This window comes from Tenrec ecaudatus, chromosome 5 (assembly GCF_050624435.1).
Source record: "Tenrec ecaudatus isolate mTenEca1 chromosome 5, mTenEca1.hap1, whole genome shotgun sequence".
NCBI lineage: Eukaryota > Metazoa > Chordata > Mammalia > Afrosoricida > Tenrecidae > Tenrec > Tenrec ecaudatus.
The window spans coordinates 161,342,610-161,364,654 of NC_134534.1; the positions used below are offsets into that span (position 1 = coordinate 161,342,610).

General features: G+C 36.5%; 1 protein-coding gene across 1 annotated transcript in view; it reads left to right on the forward strand.

Moving 5' to 3' along the window:
- Positions 1-22,045, forward strand: part of LMBR1 (limb development membrane protein 1) — a 171,952-nt gene that overhangs the window by 101,480 nt on the left and 48,427 nt on the right. The window contains exons 6-9 of the mRNA XM_075550180.1: positions 12,835-12,961; positions 13,559-13,627; positions 14,383-14,447; positions 17,642-17,714. Coding sequence (XP_075406295.1) covers positions 12,835-12,961; positions 13,559-13,627; positions 14,383-14,447; positions 17,642-17,714 — 334 coding nt within the window. The remainder of the gene's footprint in view (positions 1-12,834; positions 12,962-13,558; positions 13,628-14,382; positions 14,448-17,641; positions 17,715-22,045) is intronic.

Here is a 22,045-nt window from a genome sequence, read left to right on the forward strand (position 1 = left end):
GGACACCAGATGGTGCATGGGAGAGGAAGTAGCTCCAGTGCTTGTGCACCCACCTTTGAGCAGGGCACCAAAGGAATAAAATGCCTTTCTGTTACACCTGTCAGTGCCTGCCTCTTCTCCAAAACTTGTCTTCCACATATTTACTCCTTACACTGGCTATAGTGGATGCATTTCACTTTATCATTGTCTCTGGATGTCTATGAATTTTAGAATATTTGTTAAAGTTTTACTATATCATCTATTTTTTACTATACTGAGTATTCCTTTATTTTTCCTACTATATTAGAAGGTAATACAAATTTTGAATCTAGTAGTAATAAACTTAAGTTTTTAAGAGAATGATTTAACTTCAATTTCTCTGTCGTCAGGGTAAGAAAGAAAAATAGAATTTTTAAGTGACTCCTATTTAAAATGAATTTTTTTCCCTGTAACATCTATCTAAATGTCTACTTCTTTATGAAACAATCTAGGCCATTAATTAAATGGACTTTCAAGGGTTTTTTGCATTGAATTTAGCTTGTTATTAATGATTTCGAGGCTAAGAAAAAAATATTGCTACAAAATAGTGGAAGTTTTTATTAGACAAAATACCAAATTGTGAAGCTATTGTAGCTGATCTCTCCTGATAACATGTCCAAAGTGTATTTCCTGCTATCCTCCTATCCACAGGGCATTCTGGTTGCACTTCTTCAGTCATAGATTTTTTTTTCCTGGAAGTGTGTATTGTTGTTAGTTGCCATCCAGTTGGTAGCAACCCTCTGCACAACAGAATGAAACACTGCCCAGTCGTGTGCCATCCTCACAGTTATTTCTGGGCCTGAGCCCATTGTTGCAGCCAGCGTGTCCTTCCATCTCCTTGAGGGCCTTCCTCTCTTTCACTGCCCCTCCACTTTACCAAACATGATGTCCTTCTTCAGGGACTGCTCTCTCCTGACAACGTGTTCAAAGTAGGTGAAACGAAGTCTCAACATCCTTGCTTCTAAGGAGCACTAATATTCTTTGAGAACAGCATAATTCAAAAACCTGTCAATTTTTCTTTAGTCTTCCTTATTCATTGTCTAGCTTTCACACACATGTGACTATAGGCATGTTTAAACATGTTTTATTTGGAATAACTCCATTTATATATGAAATGGAACCTGACTATTTGCCATCATAGTGTAATCATTAATATTTATCTTGATTAAAATAACAATAATAGCAAAAAAACATTACTCAGTAAGGAAATGGTGTGTGGGGCCACATGTGACCTTTACTGACAGCATAAAGGAGGAGACTCCAAATCCACATCTTCCCAAGAATGATTCCTGAGAGGCAGAAGTTAGACCTGCGTCCTTCCACATCCTCCTTCTTCCTATTCTTACCCCATGGCAATCTATTTCTCTGCTGGGTTTTAAAATTTGTGACATTGGCCACATAGAACACACAGCCAATACTCATAATTAAAGATTTTATAGGAAAGCTAGCAAGCTACCAAAAAGTAAGGAAACAGTTCTTTTGTCTGCAGCACCTCTTTTTAAAAAATCGTTTTACTGGGGGCTTATACAACTCTTTATCATAATCCATGTATGCATTCATTGTGTCAAACACGTTTGTCCATTTGTTGTCATCATCATTTAAAACACATTTCTTACTACTTGAGTCCTTGGTATCAGCTCCTCATTTTTTCCTCTCCCTCATGAACCCTTGATAATTTATAAATTATTATTATTTTTCCATGTCTTATACTATCCGATGTTTCCCTTTATCCCCTTAGCTGTTGTCCATCCCCCTGGGAGGGGGTTTTAGGTAGGTCATTGTGATCAGTTCTCCCTTTTGCCCCCATCGTCCCCTTAATTACCCTTCTGGTATGGCTACTCTCAATATTGGTCCTGAGGAGTTTATCTGTCCTGAAAATTTCCTGTGTTTCCAGCTCTTATATGTACATGCTCTGATCTAGACAGGTTTGTAAAGTAGAATTAGGGTCATGATAATGGGGGTGAAGAAGCTCTGAAGAACCAGAAAAAAGGCGTGTTTCATCAGTGCTATACTGCACCCTGACTGGCGTGTCTTTTTCACACAACCCTTCTGTAAAGGGATGTCCAATTGACTACAGATGGACTTTGGGCCTCAACTCCGCACCCTACCCCCCTATTCACATTGACATGATTTTTTGTTCTGGGTCTTTGATACCTGATACCTGATCCTATCAACACTTTATGATCACACAGGTTGGTGTGTTCCTTCCATGTAGGCTTTGTTGCATCTCAGCTAGATGGCTGCTGGTTTATCTTCAAGCCTTTAAGACCCCAGATGCTATATCTTTTGATAGCTGGGCACCATCAGCTTTCTTCACCACATTTGCTTATGTCCTGTTTTTTTTTTAAATCATTTTATTGGAGGCTCGTACAATTCTTATCACAATCCATACATACATCCATTGGGTCAAGAACATATGTACATTTGTTGCCATCATCATTCTCAAAACATTTGCCTTCTACTTGAGCCCTTAATATCTGCTGCTCCCTCCCCACTCGCCCCTACCTCATGAACCCTTCATCATTCATAAATTATTATTGTTTTGTCATATGTTACACTGTCCGAAGTCTCCCCCATCTTCTTCTCTGCTGTCCATCCCCCAGGGAGTAGGCTATACGTAGATTCTTGTAATCAGTTCCCCCTTCCTCCTCCACATACTCTCCACCCTCCATGCATCGCCACTCTTACCACTGGTCCTGAAGGAGTTTCCAGTTGCTATCTGTACCACTGTACATCCTCTGGTCTAGCCAGATTTGTAAGGTAGAATTGGGATCATGATAGTGAGGGGGGGTAGGGAGGGAAGAAGCATTTAAGAACTAGAGGAGAGTTATATGTTTCATCGTTGCTACCCTGTACCCTGACTGGCTCATCTCTTCCCCACAACCCTTCAGTAAGGGGGTGTCCGGTTGGCAACCAATGGGCTTTGAGTCTCCACTCTGCACTCAACCACATTTACATTGATATGATTTTTTTGTTCCTTGATGCTTGATACCTGATCCTTTTGGCAACTCGTGGTCACACAGGCTGGTTGGTGTGTTTCTTCCATGTGGGCTTTGTTGCTTCTGAACTAGATAGTGTCTTGTTTATCCTTGAGCTCTTAAGACCTCAGACGCTATATCTTTTGATAGGCAGGCACCATCAACTTTCTTCACCACATTTGCTTATGCACACATTTGTCTTCATTGATTGCATCAGGGAGGTGGGCACCCATTGATAACATTTTTAGTTCTTTGATGTCTGATAACTGGTCCCTTCTAGACAGGCTGCTGTGCTTCTTCCATGTGGGCTTTGATGCTTCTCAGCTAGATGACTGCTTGTTTATCTTCAAGCCTTTAGTACCCCAGACACTATATCTTTTGATAGCCGAGCACCGTCAGCTTTCTTCACCATGTTTGCTTATGCACACATTTTTCTTCAGCAATCGTGTCGGGAAGGTGTGCATCCTGGAATGCCAATTTAATAGAACAAAGTGTTCTTGCATTGAGTAAGTGCTTGAGTGGAGGCCCAATATCCATCTGCTGCCCTATTCCCCGATCACACATCTTTTTAAATTTTCTTTCCCCTTTCCTCCCTCCAACCCCGTTTTAGTTGACTGCCATATGTACCCCTGCATTTGGTTGGCCCCTGCCATACTACCTGGACCTCACCCTTGGTCTTGCCCCTGCCATACTTTCTGGACCTCACCCCTGGACTATTTGTATACAGTAGTTTTTTCCCTGTGCCCCTTTTGCACTTACCTTTCGGTTCTCTCTCTCATTCATATATATATATATATATATATATATATATATATATATATATATATACATACATACATACATACATGTAAACTTACCTCAGCGGACTCATGTTATACTTGTCCTTTTGTGCTTGGCTTACTTCATTTAGCATAATTTGCTTCAGTTCTTCCCATGCGGGCTGATATGCTTCAGGCGTTCATCACTGCTTTTTAGCGATGCATAGTACTCTGTTGTATGTATGTACCACAGTTTTTTTTATTTCATTCGTCTTTTGATGGAAATTTGGGTTGTTTACAATTCCTTGCAATTGTGAACTGTGACGCAGTGGACATTGGAGCACAGATGTCTGGCCATGGTTTGTTTCTTGCTTCTTCTGGGTATATGCCCAGTAGGGGGATTGCTGGGTCATATGGTAACTCAACTTCCATCTGTTTGAGAAATCACCAAATTGATTTCCATAGTGGCTGTACATACCTACTGGTCCACCAGCAGTGGATGAGAGTTCCTATCTCATCACAGCCCCTCTCCAATACTTGTTGCTGTCTGATTTTTTGAATTGGGCTATCTTTGAGGGTGTTAGGTGGTATCTCATAGTTGTTTTGATTTGCATTTCTCTTATGGCTAACGATTGGGAACATTTTCTCATGTTTATTGGCCATTTGGGTTTCAGATTCTGTGAAACTTCCTCCTCAGTGGGCAATTAGTTTTTCTCTTATTGTAAGCTTATTGTAAGCTTGGAAAGTATTGTAGATTTTAGTAATAAGGCCTTTGTCTGATATGTCATAGCTAAAGACGTTTTCCCAGTCGGTGGACTCTCTTGGTGAATTCTTTCGATGTACACAGGTGTCTTATCTTCAGTATATCCCACTTGTCTATTTGTGACTCTTCTGTATTTGTGTCCTTCCCTATTTCTGATAGCCTATGTATTCCCTGTGCCAAGGTTCTCAGGTTTGTCCCAATTTCCTCATTAATGACCCTCATTGTTTGGGGTTTTATCTAAAGGTCTGTGATCCACCTTGAGGTTATTCTCATGCATGGAGTGAGGTAAGGGTCTTGCTTCATTTTTCTGCAGGTAGATATCCATTTTTTTCCAGCACCATTTATTGAAGATGGCATCTGCTTCCCATTTAATATTTTTGAGCCCTTATCAAAGATCAGTTGCCTGTATACTGATGTTTTTATTTCTGGGTCTTCAGCTCTTTTCCATTGTTCTGAATATCTGTCATTATGCCAGTATCACACTGTTTTGACTTCTGTGGCCATATAGTACGTGCTGAAATCAGGTAGAGCAAGCCCTCCCACTTTGTCCTTCGTCTTGAGGAGTTCTCTGCTAATTCTCGGCTTCTTCCCCCTCCATATGAAGTTGGCAATCTGTTTTTCCAATTCTTTGAAGAAGGATGGTGGTATTTGTATCAGGATAGCATTGAACTTATATAGTGCCTTGGGCAGAACTGACATCTTTACTATATTCAGTCTGCTAACCCATGAGCATGGGATATTCTTCCATTTGTTGAGGTCACTCTTGATTTTTTGAAGTAGTGTTTTATAATTTTTCTCATACAAATCTTTTGTTTTTCTAGTCAGGTATATCCCTTGGTATTTCAATTTGTGCTTGGCTATTGTAAAGGCTAGTACCTTTTTAATCGTCTCTTTTGTGATCTTGTCTGATGTGTAAAGCAGTCCAATAGAGTTCTGTTTGTTGATTTTGTATCCCGCCACACTGCCATATTCCTCTATTGCTTCCCAAACTCCGCTTGTGGAGTTTCAGGGATCTTCAATATATAGAATCATATTGTCTGCGGATAGTGATAATTTCGCCTCTTCCTTCCCCAGCTGAATACCTTTAATATCTTTCCTTTTTCTTATGTTGTAGATAGGACCTCCAGTATGAAATTGAATAGGAGTGGGGACAAAGGGCATCCTTGTCTGATCCCCTTTTTCAGTGGAATTGTTTTCATCTTTTCTCCATTAACTACCACATTAGCTGTTGGTTTTTCATAGATGTATGCCCTGTTTTGTCTTCAGTGATCATGTCAGGAAGGTGAGCATATCTGAGAATACCGGATTATTTAAAGAAAATATTCTGTGTTGAAGGAGGACTTGAGTAGAGGCCCAATGTCCATCTGCTTCCTTAATACTAAACCTATAAATTATGTACACAGATCTATTTTCTCATCATATATAAATATATTTACATATGTACATACCTGTATTTAGATCTCTATAAATGCCTGTTGCCTCCTAGTTCTTTCCTCTGTTTCCTTTAACTCTCCTCTTGTCCCACTATCATGTTCCGCCTTAATTTGGGGTTCAGTAATTCCTCTCGGTTACATTGCCCTTGATGAAGTCCTACCAGATCTTTTACACCTCCTCACCATCGACTTTCAGTCATGTGTTGTTACCTTGTCCCTGGGTTTGTTAACACCCACTTTATTTCCTCACATCTCCCCTCTCCTATGTCCCTGCCCCCCTCAACTGTCGGTCCCATTGTCCTCTGGCTTGTTTATCCTGCCTATCTTATCTAGATAGACATGCAGAAAGTTATAATATGCACAAACACAAGAGCAAGCAAAACAAAGCAACAATGGAAAATAAAACAATGACTCCAACAACAACAAAAACCAAAAAGCAAAAGCCAATGACAAAAAAAAAGAGAAAAGCCTATAAATAGTTCAAGGTCTATTTTTTGACTTTTATGAGTGTTTTCCAGTCGAGTCTGATGGGGTGCCACCCCCTGGCCCTACAGTCTAATTTTGGTGTTCCATGCTGACTTCATTGCTCTGCTCCCTTTGCTGTTCTGTTGTACGCCCTTAGTGTTTCACCCTTAGTGTTTCCCCTCGGTGTGATGAAGTCAGATCGGGCACAATTCCTGCAGTGTGTCCCCAGTGTTGTCTCCTGTAGTGCTATTGGTCAGTGAGAGACGTCGCGTCTTGTGGTAGGGCCAGCCCTATGGTTCTTTGTGTGCATTGGCTGATCTAAGGATAAATATCATCCCCAGGGCTTGGTGGGCCAGGATGTGCTTCATGCTGTGACAGCACTTCTTCTTAACTTTGCAGGCAGGCATGTCTCTCTCTGGTCTTCTGTTGCTTAGCCATGTGGTCCCTTGACCTCTGTCTAGTTTTGTGGTCTGTCTCATGGTTTTGGTGCTATGTCCTCTGTGGCCTTTATTGCCCCTGCAACTTCAGGGAAGATCTCACACATGTTCCAATAGTGGCTTTTCTTTCTTGAAGATCACAAGATTTTCTATTCTTGCTTCTGAGATGGCTCACTTTTAGAGTCAGCAATATGGGAAAACTGACCAAACTCCAAGTTAGAGTCTTCTACATTTTCTTTGCATAGTCCCACCCAATCCCTGTGGGGGGAGTTAGTTATAAAGGATATGGATAGAAGAGCCATACCAAGCCATTGCATTTCATTGCATTCTCCAACAGTTCTTGCTTTTGTTATTAATTTTAAAAATTGGATGAGTGTTTACAGAGCCAGTCAGTTTTCCGTTCAACAATTTTTACATTGCTTGCAATCCCTACAATGTAACATCTTTTATCCCACTTCCTCCATTATTTCCTATTTCCAGTTTTCCTTCTTTCCTAAGCTTTCCGGCCTTCTGAACTTTGTCCTTAGCAAGTGCTGCCTTTTCTGTTGCTTTAAAGGAGTCCATTTCTCCATAGTATTCCAACTGGAAAAGATCAATAGTTGTTCCCTAGATACCATTCATAAGCTTTTAAGCCCCCAGTTGCTACTTAGCAAGGTAGCATGTGGGCTACATTGTGCCAATTGACCTTGTTATTAATACTATGATTAGAATGCTGGACTTATTATATTGTCATAACAACATCTTTTTGCTTCCTTTTCAAGTAGCGTGAGCTACAGCCAAACCATAATTTTGATGATTTGTTTTACCCCTCACTTTTGCAGCTTAGCCTTGAAGCATTCATTGACAGGTAGGACAGTTCAGAATCTTTCCCCTCCCCACTAGCCCACCACTTGGATGAGAGCATTCCCTACTGGATCTTGGGGATTCTTCTCCCATCCCGTAAGCCTCCCTGTGTAGGCCTTTGGATCTTCCAGAAAGTTGTGTTTCTGTATCATCCTATCATTGTCACCGAAAACTGTAAAGAACTGTGAGAGCTAAGATTTTATTCACTTGCAAGCTAACAAATTAGCCTGGTGCAGGGTTTATGATATTCCTAAGTTTGAAATGGTGGACATTAGTACTCACAGGGAGCCCTGGGCTGTGTTCCACATGGTTGGCAGTTCGAAACCACCAGCAGCTCCGAGGGAGAAAGACTCGCTTTCTATTCCTGTAAACAGTTACAGTCTTGGTAACTCACGGGGTGGGGCGCTAATGGTCAGCATTGCCTCAGTGGCCATGAGTTTGCTTTGAGAGTTACGTACTCACAGCACAGCAAGCACAGGCACTTTCTGTTTGTCTTCATTCCTGTTGTCCCTCAAGTCCTGTAGGTACTTATGGAGTAGCCTGGGTAGATACTGTGTTCTCAGTGAGCTTGGCTCACAAAGGAAAAACCTGAGTTTACGATACTCAAATAATTTGTAAGGGTTTTCAATGAAATCTTCCTGACCTATGCTGTCAAGATTGACATTATCATACTAGATAGTAAATAAATCTACCCTGTGCTTTGAGAGAGACATTAACTTAGTCTTCCAAGATTGTTTGCTGTGCAAGCATCCTTGAAAATATAGCCCCAAACTAGGACTGTCAATGCCTCTCTGCTCGCAAGATATGCAGAACTGTGACCATTGTATTGACTCCAACTCATAGCATCCCTATAAGACAGGATAAACTTGCTCCACAATTTACTCAACTGTAAGGTTTATAGGAGCAGATTCGCAGATCGTTTTTTTCTGTTGAATGCTTGGTGGCTTTGACGTGCCAACATTTTGGCCAGTGCCTGAGAACTTGACTATTGTACTCCCAGGGCTTCTTGACCCAACACAAATGAGGAACATATTTGGAGATAAATTTTACTAAATATTAATAAAATGTCTGTAGACATATATATGTCTTATGGCAATTAATCCTCCAACATTTATTACCATTTTAACACACTTATTGTTTCATTATTAGTATAGTAATTATGACACATTTTAAAAAAACTTGTAACACACATTACGTGCTTTAGGCAGTAGATTTTATGTGGTTCCAAGGAGCCCCTACTATTAGCTCATGTCATAATACAAAATGCATTCTGATTATTTTGAGAAGCCTGTTGTTTAGCTCATATGTTTCTTATAGGCTAGTCAGATGCAGGGAGAATTTGCCAGTTAGAGCAAGGAAAGAAAAAGTTGAGGGAAGATAATGCATACAAACCAGAGCACTTACTCTTTTTGCCTGTCTTATGTAGATTTCCAAATAATATTACATCTATAATAGCAGGCTAATGCTAGGAGTCCCGATGGGGTAGTGGTCAAGTTGGCCTGTGACCCACATGGTCCACTCTTTGAAACCACCAGCCACTCTGTGCGATAAAGACTGGGTTTTCCACTCCTGAAAACAGTTATAGTCTTAGAAACTCACAGGGGCAGTTCTACCTTGTCCTATAGGGTCACTATGAGTCTGCATCAACTCGATGACAAGGAGTTTTTTGGAATGCTTAGAGAGATTAAAGGGAGAGGAGGGAAGCATAGAGAAAAATAACAGGATGGCAAGAGAGAGGGAGGCGGAGAGAGAGAAAAAAAGAAAATAAAGAGTGAAGAAATCATTGTTAAGGTGATGGATATCAGATCTGTTATCCTGATAGTTTCACAGTTGTGCAGTAGATGTTCAAAAAACTTCAGTAAAGTTTTATACCTACTCCTTGTTCATTAATGATCTCATTACCTAATATTTTGTATTTATGACAACTTAAATTTTATTATTAGACTGTTTTGAACTTTAATGATATATGTCTGCCCATCATGAATGCTGAGATGCAAGGTTAAAACACTGGCTGTGTTATTTAAGGTTATGTGTGAACTTGGATAATTCGTGATTCTTTGTGCTTTGACAATTATATAATAATGCAGTTTAGCAGTTATATAGGGATGTAGTTCTTTTTCCTTTTTGTGATTTTATGTGACCATTTTCCATTTTTGCACAGTGCTGATTTTCACATACCACAATCGTATATGGAACCTCACCATGCTGATAAGTGAAGACTAGGTGTAATCTGTTTTGTAGTAGTGTATTTTGCAACTATTCTTATTTATTAAAAATAGCTACTCGGACTGGTGGTTCTCATGCATGGTGTACAACTCTGTGCATTAGAAGATGGCAGAGCAGGTCCCCAAATAGGTTCTGTTTGTATGCCTGAGTAACATTTGTTGATTACCTATTGCAGAAGCAGTTTTCAAAAACGTGTAACCAATCAAAACCTTTTAGATAAGTGGAGAATAGACAGCAACATCCTAATGTGAAACAGGAAACCTGCCTTTTTATCGAGGGCAGAATTGCATGAAGAAGCTTGGTATCCCCATGAGTTACATTGCCCGGGTGATGACCAAAGAGGACGTTGCCTACTGGGATTAGATACTCTGCATGGACGAACTCAATCTAAGAGCGCTGACTAGAAAAGGTCATCAAGTTAAGAGCTGCAACACTAAAATTGAACTACTTGGCGATTGTGATCCACAAAAGCAACTTATTATTGAAGATCCCTATTATGGCCACGACTCACTCTGACATTAACCCTGTGTCTTAGGCACTTTTGGAAAAGGCAAGCTAAAGCTGCTGAAGGCCCTCTGTAAGGAGCACCTTTGTAGTGATGCTCTACATCATTGGTCTGCGCGTGTGTTAGAAGTGTAGTCACGTCAGTGCCATAGCTCAGAGTTGCAGCCACTTCTTCAGTTGACCTACTGTTTCTTACCCCAAAAATAATTGTAAGTAGATATCAGTTGTGATTGGCAGAAGAATAAATAAACATAGTCTGATTCAGACAATTTTTTGGGTACATGAAATCTTCTCAACTTAGTTGAACTACTTCCCACTTACCCTTGTTATAAGCAAAATAGTAAAACAACAAAATGGAGAATTTTGTGCGTGTTTTGTAGCAGTGTCATTTTCTGGTGTTTGGGAGGTACAAATCTAAGGACTGCTTTCACTTGGAAATGCTTAATTATGATGATAGTAAATAATGAAATACAACATCACTTTAAGGTCCAGGCCAACAACCTGGCTAGTTGAGACTTTTAAACAGCCTAGTCTACCTCTCCAATAACTTAGATGATCTGTTAATGAAGGACAGGCATCCTGTACTTCCCTATAAACTACGTCTCAGCTTTTTATCCCAGGGCCTCTCATCGAATAACAGTCCCCAACTATGGGCACCCACAATCTAGATGAGATGCATTTTAATTTGCACACACTCTTCGTATAGACTTTATGTTGAAAGATAGGTAAAGATTTATGGAAATAATCTTCTGTACTTTCCATCCTTCATAATTTTTACCTAGTTTTTTCCCTTAAGAAGCCAGCTTAATTGCTCCTATTGAATAACTTTCCCTCTGAAAATTTAACTTATGGTCACTTTTACAAATGTGTCTTTTTTATATGTACATTGTGTTATCTCAAATGTCAAATAGATAAATTGTCTTAGATTGGGAGAGAAATATTTTCAAAAATTGGGAGAGTATGATTATGTGGAAGTCCTTAAATATTGATAAGTTAACAAGCTCTTTCATGAGGTGTTTAATAAATTTATAGAATATGAATAATATATGCTATATCTGCTTTGAGATAACTTTAATTACCAAATCATTTGAATATATAAGTGAAGATTGTTTTCAGAATAAACTGAGGAATATAAAAATGTAACTTGAGAAAAAATAACTACTGTTAGAACAAATATATTAAATAAAATGCAAGTGTAATTCATTCTGGTTTACTGGTCTGTTGCTATGAACATCTAAGATAAACTAACTCCCATACTTGAAGAAGTATCTTAAACCTTTCGATGGCAGCACTGTGGTGAGACTGATCAAGATGTTGCAGAATTGGTAAGGAAAGGCCACTTCAGTGCTTGGGTTTTCAGTTAGAACTGAAAACTGATCCATGATTGTAAAGACTTTCCTTTTCCTGTATATTGAATTTGAAGACCTGGAGAGCTTTGTTTTGTGTGTGACTTATCTCCTTATTCAGAAATTAGAAGTTTTGTTTACAGTAATATCTAGTGGCAGAATTATAATAAGTGGTAGTATCTTTATTTATTATTCATATCCTTAAACTATTTTTAATGTGGACAGAAAGATTATGATTTATTAGGAGATAGAGTACACTTTTAATTTTATTATTACATCAGATATTATAGATTAATTTAATATAAAATACCACTATTAATCTTTAAGTTTAGCACTTATGATTATTTGGTGAGGCATATAGGAAATTAATTTTCTTGTTTGCCTTGTCGAGTGGTTTTCAAGTATAGTCTGATCTCAGGCTTAGTCATGAGGTCAGAATATGCTTTGTTTGAAATAAAATTGTACAGAAATGATTCTTTATTATATTCTAATGTCATGAAAATGAATGGGAAGATGTAAATGCTATACATACATAAATAGTACTCCCAAATTTATAGTTTTGGGATTAAACTGAGCAGTTCTTCAGCTGTACACTTGAGGGCTCTGTAGGCCGGCAGAGTTATATTGAATTCTTATAATTGCGTTCTCAAGTAAATTGGTACCTTGTGCTTTGACCAACTTTAATGGTCACTAAACTGTTTGGCTGTATGCCATAATTAGCCTTATCTTCCTTTATTGGAACCATGATAAAAAAAACCCTTAATCTACTTTCTTGGTGAAGGTGTTAGGAAAGTAATTTAGAATCTAAAATGGCTCTGCAAAAATGGTTTTTACAAAGAATTAAAAAAAATCATATTCTAACCTTAATAGAATTTTCCATACTTTGGAAGTCTAAGCATTACTAACTGTAATCATTTTGTGGTGTGTGTGTGTGTCATGTGGGGGGGGGGTTAGTAAATATAAATTTCCTTTCCAATGGATTATTTTGTGCTCCATACAGACAGAAACCTTATTGTCCTTCCAAGTAAATAGAACATTAACAGTCTCTTATATATTTTTTCAGGGAATCCGAGCCCGAATCTTAGAAACTCTGGTCATGCTTATTCTTCTTGCCCTTCTTATTCTTGGAATCGTATGGGTAGCCTCTGCACTCATTGATAATGATGCTGCCAGTATGGAGTCTTTATATGGTATGGGATTGCTTTGTTTAAACGGGCTTCTTTAAGGGAGACTGTAGTTTAGGATAGAGTTACACATTCACTTTTTTGAACATTTTAATTTTTTTATAGTTAATTCTGGTTGTCAATTTACAGAATTAAGAGCCCTTCAGGCATGCTTATAGAAAGAAGTGTTCACCTGCAGAATAAGCAAGCAGAATTTTTTTATTGTTATTAATTGATTTTTATTCTTAAAATTCCACGGAACCTTTTCATTTTGTCTTGTTTTCCTCCCTCTAGACAGATTTTGCAAAGGAGTTATTCTCTGTTCTTCTATTTTAAATCTACTTCTTGTGTAATTTAGCAGTAGATCAGTGAATTCAAATAAATGATATGATTTAGTATACTCAAATTGGTAATTAAGATGTTTACTATACATTAAAATAGAGATTGATATAGCGGGTTTTAGATATTGAGACTTTATCAAGATATAGTCAGTCTATATGTTAATGTATATAGTAAGCACCATAATTTTTGTTACTTTATAATGATAATGTTATAGTTAGTATAAATCTTAATGCAGTCTTTTGGATTTGAAATGTATTAAAATATATTTAAATGTTTTTGTAGATCTCTGGGAGTTTTATCTACCCTATTTATATTCCTGTATATCACTGATGGGATGTTTGTTGCTTCTCTGTGAGTATTCTTTTGGAAAATATGGTTATGAAAGTTGAGCTGTTCCGTATTCTAGAAAATAATAGGCAAGTTTGTGGATACAATTTCTTAATCACTTGAGATTTTAAAAAATTGACCCTTACCTTTTACACTGTTCAAGATAAATTTTGATATGCTGAAACCTTGGAGGAGGAGGTATTCTCTGTGGAAAATGTCTTGCTTGTGGCTGGAGATAAAGATAAACACATGTCACACAGTCACATTCATCTATCACAAAGGAAAATTCTGCTTTTGCTTGGTAATGGTAGGAATGTGTGGATTTTATTTCAAAATGTATTGTGCTTTCCTTGAAGCACCATCATATATCTAGGAGTTAGTACAATTAGGTAAGTGTAGAATTAAAGATTTTACGTCATAGTTGTTACTTGTCTGATTGTCAACTAAATAACTACTTGAAGTTTTTCAGTTCCTTAGTTCATCTTTGTTAATTTCTAATGGCTATTATAGAATACTGCTAAAACCACGAATATTTTGGTCTTTACATATCTTTTTCTAAATATAGTAATAATGCTCATGTATTCAGTTGTTCTGCTTAGCATCTTTATTGACTAAGTTGAAGAGCCTTGGCAAAGCACTGAGAAAATCTGAATTTGAGATAAGAATTTTCTAAAATAGATTATCGTTGAGTTTCTTTTACCCTATTGATTAATAGTGGGTTTTCTGTCTTGCCTCTGAAATAATCATTTTCTCTACGTGGCTCATCTTTTTTCCTGCAGTGTGTACACCAGTTGGTCTTTCCCGTATGTTCACAGTAATGGGTCAGTTGTTAGTGAAGCCAACAGTAAGTATTTTATTATCAACCATTAAATAAATGAGGTTTATTAAATTAATGAGGTTGTATTTGAGTATTTTTAAGTTGTGGGCTAGTATTTTGAAGCATACTAGGAATATTTTTTTGGTACTGATGACTCAGATTGTTGCTGCTCTTGTTTTTATTTTAAATCTTTTCAGTTTGGAAACCAAAGTTATTGCTTTAAAATATTCACAATAAGAATTCATGTAAATATTCTAGCATAATTTAAGATGAAATTTGTATATAATTAGAGATATTTATGGTAACTGTGCATTATCACCAATAATAATTCTGTGTTGTACAACTCTTCTTAATTTGATTGAACTATTTGTATATGTGAACTATATGCCAATAAGACTGTTAAAAAAAGAATGCTGACTCATTGTGAATTATGTAACCAATGCCATTGAGCAATTTATGTAGTAATTGTGAAATGGAAACCTAATTTGCCATGTAAATTTCTACCAAAAACCACATTAAAGTAATTTCTAAAGTCCTTAAAAAAATAGTAACTCTGTATTATGTCCCTGAAAAGTTTCTGAATATCAGAACTTGATTGAATTATACTTTCCGGATAAATAAACTCAGAAATATATATATTCATTTTTAAATGATCTTCAGCTGGTCGTACTACTAATGATTTGGCTCTAAATTTCTTTGACTTCTAGCTATTTTATCAAATATTCAGTATTCTGAACATAGTTCCTCTGATGGAAATGTCCTTAGCTCTTCTTTAAATTAAGCTACTTCAAGAATCAGGTCCGATGCTGCTACCATCAAGAAAACTCATCAACTTTTTTTTTCCTTTTTAACCAGAAGTCATCTTTTAACTTTTTGTAACATCTTACTTATGCCTCAGTTATGAAATTTATTTTAATCCTATAATTATTTCTTACATTCACCTATCTCGTTATGAGCTATTTGAGGACAAGACTTCTGTTTTATCCATATTTAAGTCCCCATTAGACCTTAGTGGTTAAGAGCATGCGTTTTTAAAGGGAAATCATTTCTTTGTGAAATCTTGTTTCATGGTATATAAAGTGGGATAGTAGTCTGTTTTTCCCTGGCTAGTAGTAGAATACAAGGATAATGATTTATGCATGTACCTAACACTGCCTGATCCATAGTGAGTGCTGAAAGACATCGAGGGGTATTTACATGCACTCGTCCCCATGTAAAACATACCTATGCCGAGAGTTATTAGACTATTTGCACAGTAAGGCAACACTTATTTTGTATGTGCTAAACTCCAAAATAGGTGCGCTGTGGCACAAGTACGCAGCTGCTAACTGAAAGGGTGGCCGTTGAAGCCCTCCCTCCCAGAAGCGCTCAGGAGAAAGGCCTGGTGACTTGCTCCTGTAAAGATCACAACTTAGACAACCCTGTGCGGCACTTACGTTGTTTCACTTGGGCTCACTATGAGTTGCAATCAACTTGATGGCAAACAAAAACAACAGATGCTAAGAAAAATAAAAATGATCATTTCTGACCCCAAAAGTAGAATATTATGAGAAAAATTGATTGGAAAGCAAACCAAAAACTGAATATGAGAAAAATTGATTGGAAAGCAAACCAAAAACTGGTGGTGTGAATTATGTTTTGCTCTGCTAACTGCAAAGTCAGCAGTTTGAAACCACCAGTTCTCACTCAGAGGAAGTGAGTTGAGGCTTTTTATTCCTGTAAAGATTTATGCTCTCACAAATCCACAGGGAAGTTCTACTCTGCTCTATAAGGTTGCCCTAAGTCAGAAACAACTCAGTGGCAGTCAGTTTGGTTTTTATTCATGGACCACAAAGTTGTCTCTATTTCTCCACCTCCACCCTGGTTACTTTTCCCTTAATTTACTACATTCCTGCCCATCATTTCAACGTACCGAGTGCTTTCCTACTTTTAGAACCGTCATACATTCTAGCACCTGGTTTGACCCTTTTCAGTTTGAAAATTGTCTCTCATGACCTTTTCTAATTAGAAGATCTTCCCTTAAGTAGATCTCCACTTCCCCCTTTTACCCAGTCCATAACTGTACTCTTACACGATAGTCATTCTTAATGATGGTATGTGTATTAGTTTATTTGTATTTTATTTATTAGCCGGCATTAAGATAGAGACCGACCATGTGTGTTTCCAATGATTAGTTGAGTTATAAGCCAGAACTCTAAAAATAAATCCTCACTTCTTTCAAGTTGATTATGACTCATAGTAACCATTATCTCATCTTATATAAGCCACGAGAGACTATAAATATTTGTCAAAAAACTAGGGATTTTGTAAATAAAAATTTTATATAAATTGCATACCTAACGGATTATATTATTTGAGAATCAGTTGTCTAAAAATACCTAATCAGGAAGCTGAAAGACAGTTTATGTGTAGAATTTCTATCCTCTTGTTTTGTCTACTCTTTGCCTTTTTTGAGAGTGGGGTGGGAAGCAAGGACTAAGTAATTTAGATTGAACTGATATAGAGCATTGATATGATATGAATTCTTTTAAATAGTTAGGATTATTTCATAGAAGGATAGCTATGTTAACAAAGCTAGAATTAAACAAATTTAAGGTTTTGTTTATTTTTAACAGTCTAAAATTATATCTCATACTTTGAAAATTGATTAGTGCCTTTTTTATTGTTGGGTTGTATGACTTAATGGTGAATGGTTTCTATTTAAGCATATCATTTCTCTAGGTTATTCTGTTTATAGGATAGTTTTGGTAATACTATCATTTATATTAGAATATTTTTATTGTACAAAGATTATGTAAATGGGTATTTCATGGTGGTGATTAAGTATGTAGATTTCATATTTTAGACATTCTGTAAATAAAAATAATAAAACAAGTGCTATTCCTTCTCGTTCTAAATTTTGGCTTGTGCATGGAAAAGTATTACTGTATTTAAAAGCTTTTTGATTACATGAAATTCACATATTTGGTTACTGATGAGAGAACAATAGAGCTCATTAGTTTATCCTTTAACCTTTGCAAATATCCAATATAAATACATGTAGTCTTTAATAATTTGTGATGTTTACTATATATTAAAATAATCTTTCTTGATAATAAAATAGAACATTTTATTGGATTCTCAGTAATTTATATGACCACATTATCCAAATACTAGACAGAATATCCTAAACATTCTCATCGGCACTAGTTTTTTATGTATTCTTTGTTTTTAAAATTTAGATTCTGGAAGACTTAGATGAGCAAATTTATATTATTACCCTTGAGGAAGAAGCGCTCCAGAGACGACTGAATGGTATGTGAACATTGCATATTTCAGCCAGAATTATCTTTTTTAAATTCAACAGACAAGTTATTGTAGGTGTGGGGATTTGGGGTACAAAAAGAAATCTTTCAATGTTTTATGCTGTTGCAAGAGATCATGACTTAGTAGTAACATGTGAACTTTCCAGAGAAGAAAGATTTGCCTAAGAGGAGAGGTATTTTGGTAAAGTCAGTCAAGCCCTTAACCGAAGTTAGTTTTGTAGCAAGGCCAGTTCAGTTCTGAGACATCTACCACTAAGGGAGCAGGTGTATCTCTCTTACAGACTTAATAGATTTTAATCATTGTGACTTCTTGTTACCTAAGTTTTGTGTATTTACAAGTTGCCATACTGTCGTAGGCACTTCACACACACCCCTTCAAAAATCTTTAATTTTAGGTAAATAGTAGTTTCTTTGCTTCTAAGGTGCTGCTGAGTTTCCTTTGGAATTCGTGTGTTATTTGGGAGTGATGTAACCAAGTAAGCATGTTAAGGATTTTATTTGTTAACATTTTCTTCTTATCCTTGTTAGCTCCCAGTTTACTCCCAACATCCCTTCTAAGCCCTTAGTTATTATTAATCCAGTTACTGTCTCTCTAGATTTACCTACCCTGGATGTCATACTCAGAAAAGGATACAAAACGCAAACAGGAAATGAACAAAACCCTACAACAATGACAAAATTAATTTAAAAGAAAGCAGAACATACTAAAAATTGAAATATAAAGTGTAATTTTTAATGGCTAGTCATTTTTTCCCTTAAAAAAGGAAAAATCTTTTTGTTACAGTTTGAGTAACAGGTTATGGAGAAAATTAGCTTTCTGTTCAATAATTCATTCACACAATGTTTATATATGACACTGATGGCAATCCCTGCCATATAACAGCACTCTTGCCACTGTCTCTTCTTTTCTGTCCCATACTCCCTTCTAAGTTGAATCCTTTGGCAAATTCTGCCCGGTTGATGTCAGATGGTCGGTTGTTTTAAGGAATAACTTGCCTCTCAGGTACTGTTATTTACCTTGTAGGCCCGTTTGTTGTTTGGCTGAAAGTCAAACCATGGGTAATGATTCAGTTCTAGGCTTGAAGAGCATCTAAGAACCACAGTCTCAGGGCTCTGCCAGTTTTATTAGACTAGTAGGCCTGCGAATTTTTTAATAATTTGCTCCACATTTTTGTTTCACTCTATCCAGGACATCCTACTTGGATTCCTTTCAGAGCCGTCAGTGGGGTGGCCACGTTCCATCTAGTTTTTCTAGTCTCAGGGTGGCAGAGGTGGAGATTCTCGTGGCCCATTTGTCTCTTAATTGCTATTGTACATCTTTTATTTTCTTAACTCTTCTTTACTACTGATATGAGACCAATAGTTACATCTTAAATGACTCGTCATTTTTTACAAAGGTAAAATTTTACTTACCTGAGTCTCACCTTGCCTTTCTACCTCATACCCATATTTCAAACAGAGCAGACTGAGTAGTGCTCTTTGAGGGGGTTCCAAGACTGTAAATCTTCCCAGGAGTTCACAGCCTCATCGTTTTCCTGCAGAGTAGCTGGGGGCTTCATTTCACCAACTTTGCTGTTAGCAGCTCAATGTGCAAGCCATAGTGCCATACAAATGTTGGGGAAAAAGCCAGCTGATACCAAGGGCTCAGGTAGAAGGCAAATGTTTTGAGAATGATGATGGCAACAAATGTACAAATGTGCTTGACACAATGGATGGATAGTGATAAGAATTGTACAACCCCCAATAAAATGATTTTTTTAAAAGAGCTCTAACCAAAGTCAATATATCAATAGCTAATCATATTTCAAAATTGTAATTTGAGAGTAGCTATGAAATCAAAGGTTACTTCAAGTATAAAACTTTTTGAAAGTAGAAAGAAATGTGTCTGCTTTCTAAAATTATAAATGGTGAATTAAATCTTCAATTCAAAAGGAGTGATGGTATTTATAAGGACGCCGGGGTGATGGCAGGAGAGGCATACTGGGGAACTGATATTAAAAGAGTACAAGGAAGAACGTGTTTTGAAAATGATTGTGGTATAGTGACCCTGCTTGATGTGACTGAACTATTGAATGATATGGTGCCTGGATTATGGCCTAAAAAAAAGATTTTCATGTTATATTTATGCTAGAGAATTCTTGTCAGTGGCAATATTTGTACTTTGACACAAATAAACTTTAGATTGATACTCAATCTTTTATTATTATAAATTGGCTAAAGCAACTTGAATATTTAAGCCCATTAATTCCAGAATTGTAAACTTGACTCAATACTATCAGCTCTATACTACTTCATCAAACTAATAAAAATCAATAACTCTGTTGTATTTATATAATCATGCTATTATGTAATAAATATGTCTGCATTGTGAAGCATAAATATGAAGCTCTTTGCTGTGGTGTAGGATTATATGGAGCTTTCTACTTAAGGATATGCTATTTATATTTTATGTACCAGGAGGCTAACATCCAAACTGAAAACCAAACTCACTGCTATTGAGGTAATTCCAACTCATAGTAACCTTATAGGACAGGGTCGAAATGTCTTTGTGGGTTTCCAAAACTATAATTCTTTATGGGAGTAGAAAGCCTCATCTTTCTCCTGCAAGCATATGCTATTTATATTTTACCTATCGGGAGGCTAATATCCAAGAAGGGTTAAATATAGTACTCCATGAATTGGAATTAGAAGTATATTCTGTGGAGTTGGAAGTCTATCTAATAAACACAAAAACATAGCTTTATAGCTTTTTACCCTTCACATTTCTCTTCCATAGTCGAAAAAAAAAATCCCCAAATAACTTAAAATTCTTTAGGCTTCTCAAATTTAAAAGTGGTTCATTTTATTTAAAGAATTTCAAAAGGAAATGCTTACTAGAAGGCTTACTCTTATTATAAAATAAGCCATGCCAAGATAAACAAAACATTCCAGTGCTCACAGGATTGTTAATAAGAAAGAGATGGTTAGTGTTTGTGAAGAATTAAGAGTGATGTGATAGCTGATGTAAAATATAATCATATTATTTTACTGGTCACTGCTTCTTTTCTTTTGGTAGGTTATAAAATCTTTTCAATAAAACTTTTTAATGATCTATCAGGATAATTCTAGTAGCCCGGTGGTATGGTGGTTATGTGTTGGGCTGCCAACTCCAAGTTTAGCAGTTTGAACCCACCAGCTACTCCATGGGAGAAACATGGGGTTTCTACTTCCACAAAGTGGTAGAGTACTGGAAGCTCACAGAAGCAGTCCTACTCTGTGCTAAACGGTCACTAAGAGTTGGCATTGACTTGATGGCAGTGAGTTTGCAGTGGTTTATTTTGGAGGATAATTATGACCTTGCTGTGTGCTGCTGGTTAGCCATTATGGACTACTTCAGGTGGACAATAATAGGCCAGGGTATTTGCGTTTTTCATGTATCATAAATATCTCAATAGAAAAAAAATCAATATTTACCTAATAATGGCATACTTTATAGAGTATTTTTTATCAATCTGTGTCAAGATGGGTTATATTTTATGATTTTCTGTATTTAAAGAAAATAAAATTTCTATGAAGTTAATAAAATTAACCATTTCCATGGATTTAATTTAATCTACTCTTACTTTAAATATGTTTCATTCTAACAATTATTTTATATGTGAAGTTGTAAAAAACAAGTTACACACAAATAGTTTTCTTTTTCTTTGCAACACTGGGCTACTAAAAGTAATTGTAGAATGAGAGAAAAAACATTTTTTTTTTTGTAGAAGAGACCAAAAGGCCATGCTCATTTATCACCCAGAATTCTTGGTGATAGAATATTAAAAACCTGATGTTTTACTAATGAAATGCAGAGTGAGCTTTTCTGAATATGTGTGGGTGCGTGAGGTGTTTTGCAGTCATTTTTGGGGTACCTGTATGATTTGCACTATGTTTAGTGATATAGTTACTGAAAATCAATGGGTGCTTGAACAATATCAAGAATAGCTGTGGTTTAGAAATAAATAATTTTTAAGAAGGAGCATGATTTATTTTGGTTTTATTATTGGAGGTGGATTTCTTGCCCAATTTAAAAAATATTAATGTAGTTTTATGATGGAATGCATGTCTATGACCTCTTCATTGATCCTATTTGATGCTTGATGATGCTAGAAACTTAATATTTCTTTAACTTTTATTCTTGTTAGTATTATTATTGCTTATAGAATATGTTGTTAAAATAAGGCTAATGCATGTACTATTTTGATGCTAATCAGTATCTTAAAGAAGCTACTCTTTGATCTTCTAAGCATTAGACTTTGTGTAGGAATATTAAGATCTGAGTGTCAATGCCGTAGACTT